Below are 13,514 nucleotides of genomic sequence, written 5' to 3'. Positions count from 1 at the left end.
CTTACATTTTCAGCACAAGAAGAAATAAATGTTAAGATTCTGGGAGTGGAATTCCTCCCTTCCATTCCCCTTTTAGTCAGCGACAATTAAGACAAGTCTTCAAAGCTATAGGAAATGTGTCAAGTCAAGTACTCTAAAGGAATGTAGAGCGCGTATATCAGCCTTTAAGTATACAGTCTATTCAAGCAATGACTAATAATTGTGCACTCAAGTCAAAATCAACTATACAAAATTAAGAGGGACCACAAATCTAATTTTTCGTTGTATTTAATAATGTTCTTACCAAGTAATAATTCAAAAGAAAAATGAATTTAGATGAACTATAGCCAAACTATCCAACACAGTACATGAATGTGGCTATAATTTCCTAAGAACCCAAATAATACTAAAGAGGTATTATTATTATTTTTTTTGGTGAGGAAGATCAGCCCTGAGCCAACATCTGCCAATCCTCCTCTTTTTTCTGAGGAAGACTGGCCCTAGGCTAACATCCATGCCCATCTTCCTCCACCCTATATGGGACACCGCCACAGCATGGCTTGCCAAGCAGTGCGTTGGTGCGTGCCCAGGATGCGAACCGGCGAACCCTGGGCCGCCGCAGCGGAGCTCGCGCACTTAACTGCTTGCACCACTTGGCCGGCCCTAAAGAGGTATTATTTTTATCCAAAGATTTTATCAACCCTTCCCCCCGTTCACATTCATGTTTTCTTTTTACAAGTTTGGCAGTTTCTTACTTCTCTTAGAGCTGACTACAGCTATGATATACTAATTCCATCCCCAACTAACTCATGCCTTTATATTCCTGCTTGTAACATATGATACAAAAATACGTTATTTTGTTAGTCAGACTATTAATGAGGATTAATAAAAACAGAACAAGTACATAGTATTGTGTTGTTGAAAGAAGCAATTTTCTTAATGAAAGTTTAAAGCACTCTTAATAAGAGTCATCAAGTGGTACTGTGAAAAGAATTAATCATTAAAATGTAGTTGTGCCACATAATGGAATCAGACTCATATTACTGAAGTAAAAACATGAGAGTAATAAAGCATGGTTGTCTGGAATTTACCTTTCAAGAGCTGCTCTCCGTTTTTCTACAAATTCAGTGGATGATGAATCTTCTTTACCTACTTTGACTTTGGTCATGCCTTTGAAAAAATTGAATGAGACTCATGATGATTTTATATTATTTTGAAAGTCTTTTATAAACATTTCTGCATAATTTAAAATACATTTAAATTTGAACTTGACAAAAAAGCTCCTAAATTTATAACTAGTATTGTACTTCTGAGAAATTAAAACACATGATATAGTAACATCTCTATTTGGTAAGTACTTATAACAGGAGAGAAAACATAAAGCAGAGGTTGAGCTGTGTCTGTAGTTTTCTTTCTTTTATCATATTTTTATTTATTTATTTATTTTTGCAGGGGAAGATTCGCCCTAAGCTAACATCTGTTGCCAATCTTCCTCCTTTTTTCTTCCTTTCTCCCCCTCAAAGCCCCAGTACATACTTGTGTTTAGTTCTAAGTTCTTCTGGTTCTACTATGTAAGCCGCCGCCACCACAGCATGGCTACTGACAGACAACTAGTGCGTTTCTGCGTCCAGAAACTGAACCCAGGCTGCCAAAGCGGAGCACGCCGAACTTTAACTGCTAGGCCATCAGGGCTGGCTCAGTAGTTTTCTGACCTAGAATTGTTTGGATTCCTTATCTGTTATATATTACACTCCTGGTAAATTAAAATGTGTTTGCATTTCAATATGCATAATGGCATTCAAATTAGTAAATTTAAGCTCAATTATAATTTCATTTCTTCTGAGCAATAGTTAAGGTTTTTTACTTTGGGGACTAGAAATATAAAATTAAGTGTAATCCATGAATTTGCTAAATATTTCCCCTATTGCAGATTCCAAGAACATGTTCTTGTTTATTTACCATAGCTGGTTTTATAATACTTGAAATAACAAGCTCTTTCATAGAGACATTTAAAACTCTTCAAATTTAAAAAATAAAAATGTTAATCATTTCCGTATTGGCAATTTCAATTTTAACACTAATATATCAGACTGTAGATTTTTCTTTTTTGCCCTGTTCTTTTTCCTTTCAAAAATCAACTCTGTCGAAATGAAGTACTGACACATTCATGGATGAACCTTGAAAATATTACGTTAAGTGAAAGAAGCTTGTAACAAAGGACGATATAGTATATGATTCCCTTTAAATGAAATGTCCAGAATAGGCAAATCTATAGAGAAAGAAGGTAAATGAGTGATTGCCTAGGGCTGGGGGGGAGAATTAGAGGATGATGGCTAAGAGGTAATAAAAATATTCTAAAATTGATTGTGGTGATGTATAGACAACTCTGAATATACTAGAAGCCACTAAATTATACACTTCAAATGGATGAATTGTATGGCATGTGAATTGCATCTCAATAAAGCCATTGAAAATGGATTATATATCGGCGCCGGCCCCATGGCTCAGCAGTTAAGTGCGTGCGCTCTGTTACTGGCGGCCCCGGTTTGGATCCCAGGTGAGCACCGACGCACTGCTTGTCCAGCCATGCTGAGGCGGCATCCCACATACAGCAACTAGAAGGCTGTGCAACTATGACATACAACTATCTACTGGGGCTTTGGGGAGAAAAAGAGGGAAAAAAAAGAAGAGGATTGGCAATAGATATTAGCTCAGGGCCAGTCTTCCTCAGCAAAAAGAGGAGGATTGGCATGGATGTTAGCTCAGGGCTGATCTTCCTCACAAAAAAAAAAAAAAGGATTATATAAAACCATGTAACTTTTATTCAGGTAGGTATATCCAGTGAATAAACATAATTCCTCTGAAATATAATAGTTTGAAAAGGAAAACTCAAACATCTAAAATTATCTACCCTGTATGGACTACTAGATGTGCGATGTTAATTATTTCACATATTCTGTTGCCCTGAAAAAAACCTTACCACTATATAGTTCCTTGCTTTGCTTTTCTTTTTTTCCTTCAAAGATGTTCTGCTCATTCTGCTTCCTAGAAGTAATCATTATGAGCCACTGTGGCAAATAAAAAAAACTTACTCTAACCAGTTACTTCTTAAAACTTCTCAACTTCTTTGCTGCTCTTTTCTAAAAGCTTAATGAAATAGCATTTTTAAGCCAACTAAGGTTCTATAAAAGTGGTAACAGTTATGTGCTCATGAAAAGACTCCTCTTCCTTCAGTGGCAGTTATACCTTCCCAGCAAAGAGAAGTCACTACTCTTATTCCGCCACCCACTATAAATGTTTGTTACTTGAAAACCAATGGCTATGTAATTAAAAGGGCCTCCCATATTTTAAATATTTCTTAGGCAATGTATTCATTTCTTTCTTTTTTTTTTTTTGAGGAAGATCAGCCCTGAGCTAACATCCATGCCAATCCTCCTCTTTTTGCTGAGGAAGACTGGCCCTGGGCTAACATCTGTGCCCATCCTCCTCCACTTTATATGGGACACCGCCACAGCACGGCCTGACAAGCAGTGCGTCGGTGGGCGCCTGGATCCGAACCCGGGCCGCCAGCAGCGGAGCACGCGCACTTAACTGCTACACCATGGCCCCCCCCCGCCCCCGGATTCATTTCTATTTAAAAAATTTATGGACAATATGAAATTTTAAAATGACTGCTACTCTAGTTGGTTGGCTGCCAGGAAGTTCACAGATCAATCTGTTATCCACCTTAAATAACTGTTCAGACTTCATGTACACATTTTGAGGCAACTGTTTAACTTGGCATTGTCTTACTATTTTACTCTATTTATTTTTCCTGCTAATTTCTTTACTTATACATTTTTTAGAAAAACTACATTATATGTAGTTGCCTCAAATCCTTTTTGGAATAAAGTGGTATATAAATAAATCATTTTAAAACAATTTACCTCAAACGTATATAAGACAATTCTACAATAACATTGTATATAACATTATTTTTAAATACTGCAATAGCATTATTTTTAAAAACTGGAAAGTTTTCTATTTTAGGTAAAAAATAAAAGCAAACCATAATTGTATTGAAAAAAATCATACCAAAATTAGAAGCAGAATAGAATAGTGGTTAAGAGTACAAGCTCTGGAGTAAGCTGGCCTGCATTCAAAAGCTCAGCTCTGTCTCTTAGTAGCTGTATGACATGGGCATGTTACATAAGCTTGATGACCCTTAGCTTCCTTACCTATTAAATAAGGACAATGATAAGTTAACCTCATAAAATTGTTGTGAGGATTAAATCAGAGAATGCACATAAATTACTTAGCACAGTGCCTCAGCACAGTAAGCACTCAATGAATGTTAATTATTCCTATAATTTAATTAATAGTCTTACAATTTAATGGGTTTATCCTGGCCATGTATATAGATAACATGAACATAACTGTGTACCCTTTGAAGCTGTCAGAATCAGCCTCAGAAAAGGATGCTCTTAAGATTTACTTTCTTCTATTTTGAATTTACATGTGCTATTTATTATATGGCAATAATTTGCGGAAAGCTGAAGATCAAGGCAAAATATTTGTTTGAAACACAATGAACTTGGGCATGAAAATTTAGTTTTTAAATCTTTTTTTTTTTCAGTCAATGTTTAAGGATGAAACTAACATATCTAGCCATCAAAATGAGAAAAATAATTTGTTGTTTTCCCTCTTTTAGTATATAAAAACAGTTGCACAACTTAAACTCAAAGAAAAAAGGATATTAATAAATAATTCATGATAAATGAAACTTAAGTTCCCTATATAGACAGTAGGATGCCAAAAGATACCACTCCAATAGTTTAGAGAACAGAGAAATAAGATTATTAACTACTCAGCAGTTCTCAAAGTATGGTCAGAATACCCGGAAGGTTTCTGAGACCCCTTGGGGACAGGGGTGGGAGGTTGCACAAAAGTCCACTTTAGTAATCATACTAAGCTATTATTTGTCTTTTGCACTCATTCTTTCAAGAGCTCAGTGGAGTTTTACAAAGGTTATATAATATATTATATCACGGCAGATTGAGTGCAGAAGCCAATATGAGAATACAGCTATCTTCTGTTAAGCTAGAAATTAAACAGAGTTGCAAAAATTTTTTTAAAAAAGCAAGCCACTCTTATCATTTAAGATTTTTTTGTCTTACAAAAATTATTTTTCACAAAAATTTTATTTGTTAACAGGGAGTGAGTTTGTTATTTTTAAATGAATTAGTAAATACATACAATAAATATTAATAGACATAGCCTACAAAAGCAAATGCTCTTTACAGTTCTCAAATTTGGAGAATATAAGGGGTCTTGAGATCAAAAAGCTGAAGAACTCCACAACTAAATTTTTGAATTTAAAAAAAGATAAAATATAACAAATCCATTTAAATATCAGGTTTCAAAATCATAAACGATACCAATAAAACTGCTTTCAAATCCAATGTTTAAAAAAGTAAAAACAATAACTTAAAGATCAGCAAAATTCATTCTAAATATTTTTCCGAACAATAATCTTATGTATAAAGAAAAGTAAGGTAAATAAAAACCTATGACTGGAAAGATTGGAAAAAAAAACTAAAAAATTTTAAGAGATGACAGATGTCTTAATGGTGGCACAATTGAGGTTCTCCTCCTCTTTTGTAATTTTCTACATACTCTTAACTAAGCCTTTATTACTTGTACAAGTGGAAATATTTTTAAACATTAAATTGTCACAAAATAAACTAAGGTGAGTTTAAATAACTCCTATGAGTGAGGCTAGATCAAATCTTTTCGCACAATGTATAGCTGAGAACCAAACACCTCCATCCCTTGGAAAAATGTTAATAGGCTAATAATATTAAACATCTTTTGAGTATTACTCAGTAATATGATACTCTAATGACCCTAAAAGGTTAGAGTTTTCAATTGCTTTCAACTTGGCAAACTCTGACCCAATATTTAACATACTGTATTATATAAATCAAAATCCTCAAGTGTTAGAAAATAAAACTATTAGCTATACATTCTTCAGTTGATGAATGACTGTCATAAATGGAATATTTCAATTTAGTACCTCTAGACATTATGAGATGTCAGGATAGTGAATGACCACGGCATCTACAAATCTACACAGTTAAAACTGAACTAGTAACAGTAACAAAAATTATTTTTTTTTGATTTACACTTACCTACTATACTCTTTTCTGGAGCTGGTGGCACAATATAACCAACGTGTAAATACTTGCTTGCTAACTTGCTATGCAAACCAAGAAAGTCACTGAATCTTCTTTTAACTGAAAATTCACTCTTAGTGAACATGGAAAGAGAAGTCTACAAGTGAAGAAGAGGCATTTCAAATTTTGAATACTAAGCAATTATTTAGAAGTTTCTGTCATACTTAATTGTGAACACACATATATATACACACACACACTGGTCTACTTTGCAAAAGAATGCAGAGTAGTTAACTAATGTGCTGTAGATTTCTAAACTGAAAAAACCTAAATCATAGATGTTTTTACAGAAACTTAACAGGACAGAAAAATGTTTTGCTTTATTCTATCCTTGACTCATTTCATCAACTCTACTTATATTTATGCTAATGATTCTTAAATCTTGACCTCTAGCCCAGATCTCCTCTAGAGCTTCAGTCCAATATACTGAAATGCCCAAAGGACACTTCCACTTAAATCTCACTGCCACCTCAAATTCACCATATTCAGCCCTGCTAGAACTTAAGTTCCATGAGAAAAGTGCACTTGCCTATATTGTTTACTACTATACCCTAGTGCTTGGAAAGTGAATTAACAAATCTCACCCCCGTCCACACTGTGTTCCTCCCCTTGTGTTACCCTTTCTCTGGGATCACTCCAACAACCACAAAGTTCCTCTAGTCAGTAACTTAAGCATCCCCTGTCCTCACTCCTTACATCCAAACTCTGTTGATTCTACCTCCCATACAATTCAAGAAGCCATTTATTTCACTCACCCCCAAAACCAATTTCTTAGTATAAACTATTACTTCTTACAGCTAGGATTGCTGCAGACCCTCTCTCTTTTAACATTTGAAGGCCTACAATCCTTTTAAGAATTGCAATGGCCTCTTAACTGGAAATCCTGACCTCTACCTTGACCCTCCCAATTCATACTCAGTCAGGGAGATCTTTCTAAAACAAAAATCTAACTGTGCCACACTCTTGTTTGAACCTCTTCAATGGCTCTCCATTATACTTAGGATGAAGCCCAAACTCCTTAATGTGGCTGTTCATAACAAAGGGAGGCTTACTGCCAAACAATTCAATTAGGTACCACTTCTTGCAGATCCTGGAAAGTGCAATGCTTTCTTGACTTCTGGCTGTTAAACAAGCAAATCCCTTTGCCTGGAACAAGCATTCTTCTCCTTTCTCCCCACCCCCTACCCCCACTCCACTACCTCTCAGATCACTTCTCCTATCTTTACCTAGATTAGGTCCTTTCCTGCATTCTCTCACAGAAGATGCTACTCTACCGACCAAACCACTCACAACTCACTGTAACTACGTCTTTGCTAGATGGTAACCTTTGTAAAGACAGAAATCACACCTTCATCATCACCATATCCTCATACTACATACAGTGAGAGCTCAATACTGTTTTAAAAGAGCAAAGGCTCACCTTTGTTGTCACTCTGTATGCCATGTAAGCATTCATGCCATCACCTATAAGAAAAGTCAAACAATACTATTAAAAATCATAAGCTTAACCACACACACACAAAAGGTAACTATGTGAGGTGCTGTGTTGATTAACTCGATTTAGGTGATCATATCATAATGTGTACATATATTAAATTATCACACTGTAAATCCTAAATACATACATTTTTTTATTTGTCAATTATACCTCAGTAAAGCTGGAAAAAAACAAAATAAGAAACAAAAACCCCCAGAAGCTTAAAAATAAAAGTACCATTTTAATACTGTAACAATGCATTTAAAGAAAAACTATGTTAACAACCAAGATAATTATCAAAAGCAAGTACAAAAAATAATAAATACTGTGTGACGTCAGCAACATGGCAGAGTAAGCTGTTCCCTGTGTCTCTCCCCCTTCGAACTACGACTACAAGGATATTCATCGATCAGTAGAGGATACCCACACAGCACACCAGGGTGCCTGAGAGACTCGAGTAGCTGTATACCTGAAGGTGGATGGACTATCCCCCAACAAGGAGGTGGTGGAGATAGGTGAGCACCCTCTGGACCCCAGGCAGCCCAGCGCATGTGTGCAACTACTTTCCTGGCTGGAGCGATCACAGCACCGCTGTGGCCCCGAGTGTGGGAGCATACCTCAGTGCGACTATGGAAACAGGTGACGGCAGCCCTGAGTCCCCTGTGTGATCACTTCCCCATCTAGGGCCATGCAGCCCACAGAGAGTGGCAAAGGCTTGGACTCAGTGGGGAAGCCTCACTCCCCAAGCACAAAGGCCAGTGTTACCTGGGAGCAGAGGGCAGCTGAGCTGCTGCTCAGGCAAACAAGCTCCTGGCTGCCGTGAACACCCACAGTACTGTTGCTGCCCTGAAGAGGAAAGCGTGTCTCGGTGGGACTGTGGGAGCTGGCGGGAATAGCCCTGAGCCCCCAGGTGATCACTCTCCTGTCTGGTGGGAGAATCCACAATCCCACCCAGTCCCAGGGAGTGGCTGGCTCAGTCCCAGAGGGGAGCTCCCACCCACCAAGCACAACGGCTCGTGCAACCTAGGAGCAGAGGGCGGCTGAGATCCTAGTCCAGGAAAACAAGCTCCCAGCTGCCATGAACACCCATAGTACTGCTGTGGCCCAAAAGCAGGGAGCACAACCCCCGGGGTCTGTGGGAGCAGATGGCAGTGGCCCTGAGCCCCCCACGTGACTACTTTCCCATTCGGTGGGACACCCCACAGGGCCACTGCGATCCCAAAGAGTGACCCAGGCTTGGACAGGCACAGCTGACAGGGATCGCGGCAGTGGGGTCAGATTACACAGCTCCTGCCCCCGCCCAAGGGGCAGCAGGTGGAACCTGTATCCAGAAACTATCACTATGTGCGCCAGCACAAATCCACTCCATCAAATGGTATAAATAAATTTATTAATACTCCAGACCTGAAGGAAAAAGACAAACAACCAAAAACCAATCATGAAGGCATGGAAATAAATGATCTCAATGACAAAGAATTCAAGACAGCCATCATAAGAAAACTCAACCAGCTACAGGAGAATTCTGAAAGACAGTTCAATGAAATCAGGAACCAAATTACTGAACAGAGGGACTTCTTCACAAAACAGATCAAAACTATAAAGGAAAACCAAACAGAACTGTTAGAGATGAAAAACACAATGGATGAGATAAACAAAAATCTGGAGTCTTAAACAACAGGGCTGATAATATGGAGGATAGAATTAGCAATCTGGAGGATGGAAACACAGAAATGCTTCATATGGAGGAGGAGAGAGAACTTAGACTAAAAAGAAATGAAGAAATTCTCTGAGAAATATCTGACTCAATTAGGAAATGCAACATAAGGATTATAGGTATTCCAGAGGGAGAAGAGAGGGAAAAAGGAGCAGAGAGCTTGTTCAAAGAAATAATAACTGAGAACTTCCCAAACCTGGAGATGGAGCTGGAATTACATGTAAAAGAAGCCAACAGACTCCTAGTTACATCAATGTAAAAAGACCCTCTCCAAGGCATATATTAGTAAAGCTGGCAAAAGTCAACGAGAAAGAAAAAATATTAAGAGCAGCAAGACAGAAGAGAATAACCTATAAAGGAAGCCCTATCAGGCTTTCAGCAGATTTTTCAGCAGAAACCTTAAAGGCTAGGAGAGAGTGGAATGAAATATTCAAAATTTTGAAAGACAAAAACTCTCAGCCAAGAATACTATATCCAGCGAAAATATCCTTCAGATATGATGGAAAGGGCTGGCCCTGTGGCTTAGCGGTTAAGTGCGCGTGCTCCGCTGCTGGCGGCCTGGGGTTCGATCCCAGGTGCACACCGACGCACCGCTTCTCCAGCCACGCTGAGGCTGCGTCCCACATACAGCAACTAGAAGGATGTGCATCTATGACGTACAACTATCTACTGGGGCTTTGGGGGGAAAAAAATAAACAAATAAAATTATATAAAAAAAAGATATGATGGAGAAATAAAAACTTTCCCAGATAAACAAGAGCGGAGGGAGTTCATTGCCACAAGACCTCCCCTGCAAGATTTGATTAAGAAAGCCCTCATACCTGAAAAAAAAAGAAAGAAAGGGTTTACAAAGCCTTGAGCAAGCAGATAAATAAGCAGACAACATCAGAAATTGCAACTCTATCAGAACAGATTAGCAAACACTTAATTATAACTCTAAAGATAAAGGAAGGGGCCGGCCCGGTGGCACAAGTGGTTAAGTGGGCGCGCTCCGCTGCGGCGGCCTGGGCTTCGCCGGTTCGGATCCCGGGCGCACACCGATGCACTGCTTGGCAAGCCTTGCTGTGGCGGCATCCCATATAAAGTAGAGGAAGATGGGCATGGATGTTAGCCCAGGGCCACTCTTCCTCAGCAAAAAAAGAGGAGGATTGGCAGATGTTAGCATAGGGCTGACCTCCTCACCAAAAAAATAAAAAAGTTAAAAATAAATAAACAAAGATAAAGGAAAACAAAACATCAAAAATAAATATTATCACTTCATTTTAACCACAAATTCACAACACATAACAGAATAAGTTGTGACAACAACAACTTAGAAGGGTAAGGGGAAAGTGATGAAACCTGCTTTGACTAAGGGAACAAGAGGCTATCAGGGAATGGACTATCGTCTACAAGATCTTTTATATACACCTCACGGTAACCACTAAACAAAAAATCGGAGCAAAGACACAAATGATAAATAAAGAGAAAACTGAGAAAACCACCATAGAAAGCTACCAAACTGAATTACCAGTCCAAAATACATGGGGACGAGAAACAAGGGAAATACCTAACAACTGAAAAGCAAGAGATAAAATGGCAACATTAAGCCCTCATATATCAATAATCACTCTAAAAGTAAATGGATTGAATTCCCCAATCAAAGGACAGAGTGGTTAGATGGATTAAAAAACAAGACCCAACAATTTGCTGCCTCCAGAAAACACATCTTAGCTCTAAAGATAAACACAGGCTCAGAGTGAAGGGATGGAAGACGATACTCCAAGCTAATGGCAAACAAACGAAAGCAGGTGTTGCCATATATCAGACAAAGTAGAATTCAAGATAAAAAACGTAATGAGAGACAAAGAGTGGCAATATATAATGATAAAAGGGACACTCCACCAAGAAGATATAACACTTATAAATATATACGCACCCAACACAGGAGCACCAAAGCAACTATTAACAAACCTAAAGGGAGATATCAACGACAACATAATAACAGTAGGGGACCTTAACACCCCACTTACATCAATGGATAGATCATCCAGACAGAAAGTCAATAAGGAAATAGTGGACTTAAATGAGAAACTAGACCAGATGGACTTATAGATATACATAGAGCACACCATCCAAAAAGATCAGACTACACATTCTTCTCAAGGGTGCAAGGAACATTCTCAAGGATAGACCATATGTTGGGAAACAAGGCAAACCTCTATAAATTTAAGAAGATTGAAATCATAACAAGCATCTTTTCTGACCATGAATAATGGTTCATAATGCCATGAAACTAGAAATCAACTACAAGAAAAAAGCTGGGAAAGTGACAAAGATATGGAGACTAAACAACATGCTACTGAACAACCAATGGATCACTGAAGAAATTAAAGGAGAAATCAAATACCTGGCGACAAATGAAAATGAAAATACACCATACCAACTCATATGGGATGCAGCAAAAGCGGTCCTGAGAGGGAAATTCATAGCAACACAGGCCCACCTTAACAAGAAAAATCCCAAATAAGCAATCTTAAACTACACCTAACAGAATTAGAAAAAGAAGAACAAAGCCCAAAGTCAGCAGAAGGAGGGAAATATAAAAATTAGAGCTGAAATAAACAAAATTGAAGCCAAAAAAACAGCAGAAAGGATCAATGAAACAAAAAGCTGGTTCTTTGAGAAGATACACAAAATTGACAAACCCTTAGCCAGACTCACCAAGAAAAAAAGAAAGAAGGCTCAAATAAATAAAATTAGAAATGAAAGAGGAGAAATCACAACAGATACCACAGAAATACAAAGGATTATAAGAGAATACTATGAAAAACTATATGCCAACAAATTGGACAATCTAGAAGAAATGGATAAATTCTTAGACTCACACAACCTCCCAAAATGGAACCAAGAAGAAATAGAGAATCTGAATAGACTAATCACAAGTAAAGAGATTGAAACAGTAATCAAAAACCTCCCAAAAAATAAAAGTCCAGGACCAGATGGCTTCTCTGGAGAATTTTACCAAACATTCAAAGAAGATCTATTACCTATCCTTCTCAAACTATTCAAAAAAATAGAGGAAGATGGACCACTTCCTAACACATTCTATGAGGCCAACATCACCCTGACACCAAAGCCAGACAAGGACAATATAAAGAAGGAAAATTACAGGCCAATACTGCTGATGAACATAGATGCAAAAATCCTCGACAAAATATTGGCAAACCGAATACAGCAATACATTAGAAAGATCATACACCACAATCAAGTGGGATTTACACCAGGGACACAGGGATGGTTCAACATCCGCAAATCAATCAATGTGATACACCACATTAATAAAATGAGGAATAAAAACCACATGATCATCTCAATAGATGCAGAGAAAGCGTTTGACAAGATCCAACATCCATTTACGACAAAAACTCTCGATAAAATCAGTATAGAAAGAAAGTACCTCAACATTATAAAGGCCATATATGGCAAACCCACAGCCAACATCATACTTAATGGGAAAAACTGAAAGCCACCCCTCTGAGAACAGGAACAAGACAAGGGTGCTCACTCTCACCACTGTTATTCAACACAGTGTTGCAAGTTCTGGCCAGAGCAATTAGGCAAGAAAAAGGAATTAAAGGAATCCACATAGGCAAGGAAGAAGTGAAACTCTCGCTGTTTGCAGACGACATGATTTTATATATAGAAAATGCTAAAGAATCCATCGGAAAACTATTAGACATAATCAACAATTACAGCAAAGTTGCAGGTACAAAATCAACTTACAAAAATCAGTTGCAGTTCTATAACAATGAACTAACAGAAAGAGAACTAAAGAATACAATCCCATTTACAACTGCAACAAAAAGAATAAAATATCTAGGAGTAAATTTAACCAGGAGGGGTGAAAGATCTATACAATGAAAACTGTAAGACATTATTGAAAGAAATCGATGATGACATAAATGGAAATGATAGATATCCCATGTACATGGATTGGAAGAATAAACATAGTTAAAATATCCATACTACTTAAAGCAATCTACAGATTCAATGCAATCCCAATCAGAATCCCAATGACATTCTTCATGGAAATAGAACAAAGAATCCTAAAATTCATAAGGGGCAACGAAAGACCCCAAATAGCTAA

The 13,514-nt window shown here is 37.7% G+C and overlaps 1 protein-coding gene across 1 annotated transcript in view; it reads right to left on the bottom strand.

Moving 5' to 3' along the window:
• SNX2 (sorting nexin 2) overlaps window positions 1–13,514 on the bottom strand; it is a 67,301-nt gene that overhangs the window by 18,689 nt on the left and 35,098 nt on the right. Inside the window, exons 5-7 of the mRNA XM_058539288.1 lie at window positions 7,615–7,658; window positions 6,150–6,291; window positions 1,071–1,149 (exon numbers count right to left, since the gene is read on the bottom strand). Of these exons, the coding sequence (XP_058395271.1) occupies window positions 1,071–1,149; window positions 6,150–6,291; window positions 7,615–7,658 (265 nt within the window). The remainder of the gene's footprint in view (window positions 1–1,070; window positions 1,150–6,149; window positions 6,292–7,614; window positions 7,659–13,514) is intronic.

Source organism: Diceros bicornis, chromosome 1, assembly GCF_020826845.1.
Source record: "Diceros bicornis minor isolate mBicDic1 chromosome 1, mDicBic1.mat.cur, whole genome shotgun sequence".
Taxonomy (NCBI): domain Eukaryota; kingdom Metazoa; phylum Chordata; class Mammalia; order Perissodactyla; family Rhinocerotidae; genus Diceros; species Diceros bicornis.
The sequence above is the reverse complement of the archived record's forward strand: the minus strand, read 5'-3'. Positions and strand labels throughout refer to the sequence as shown.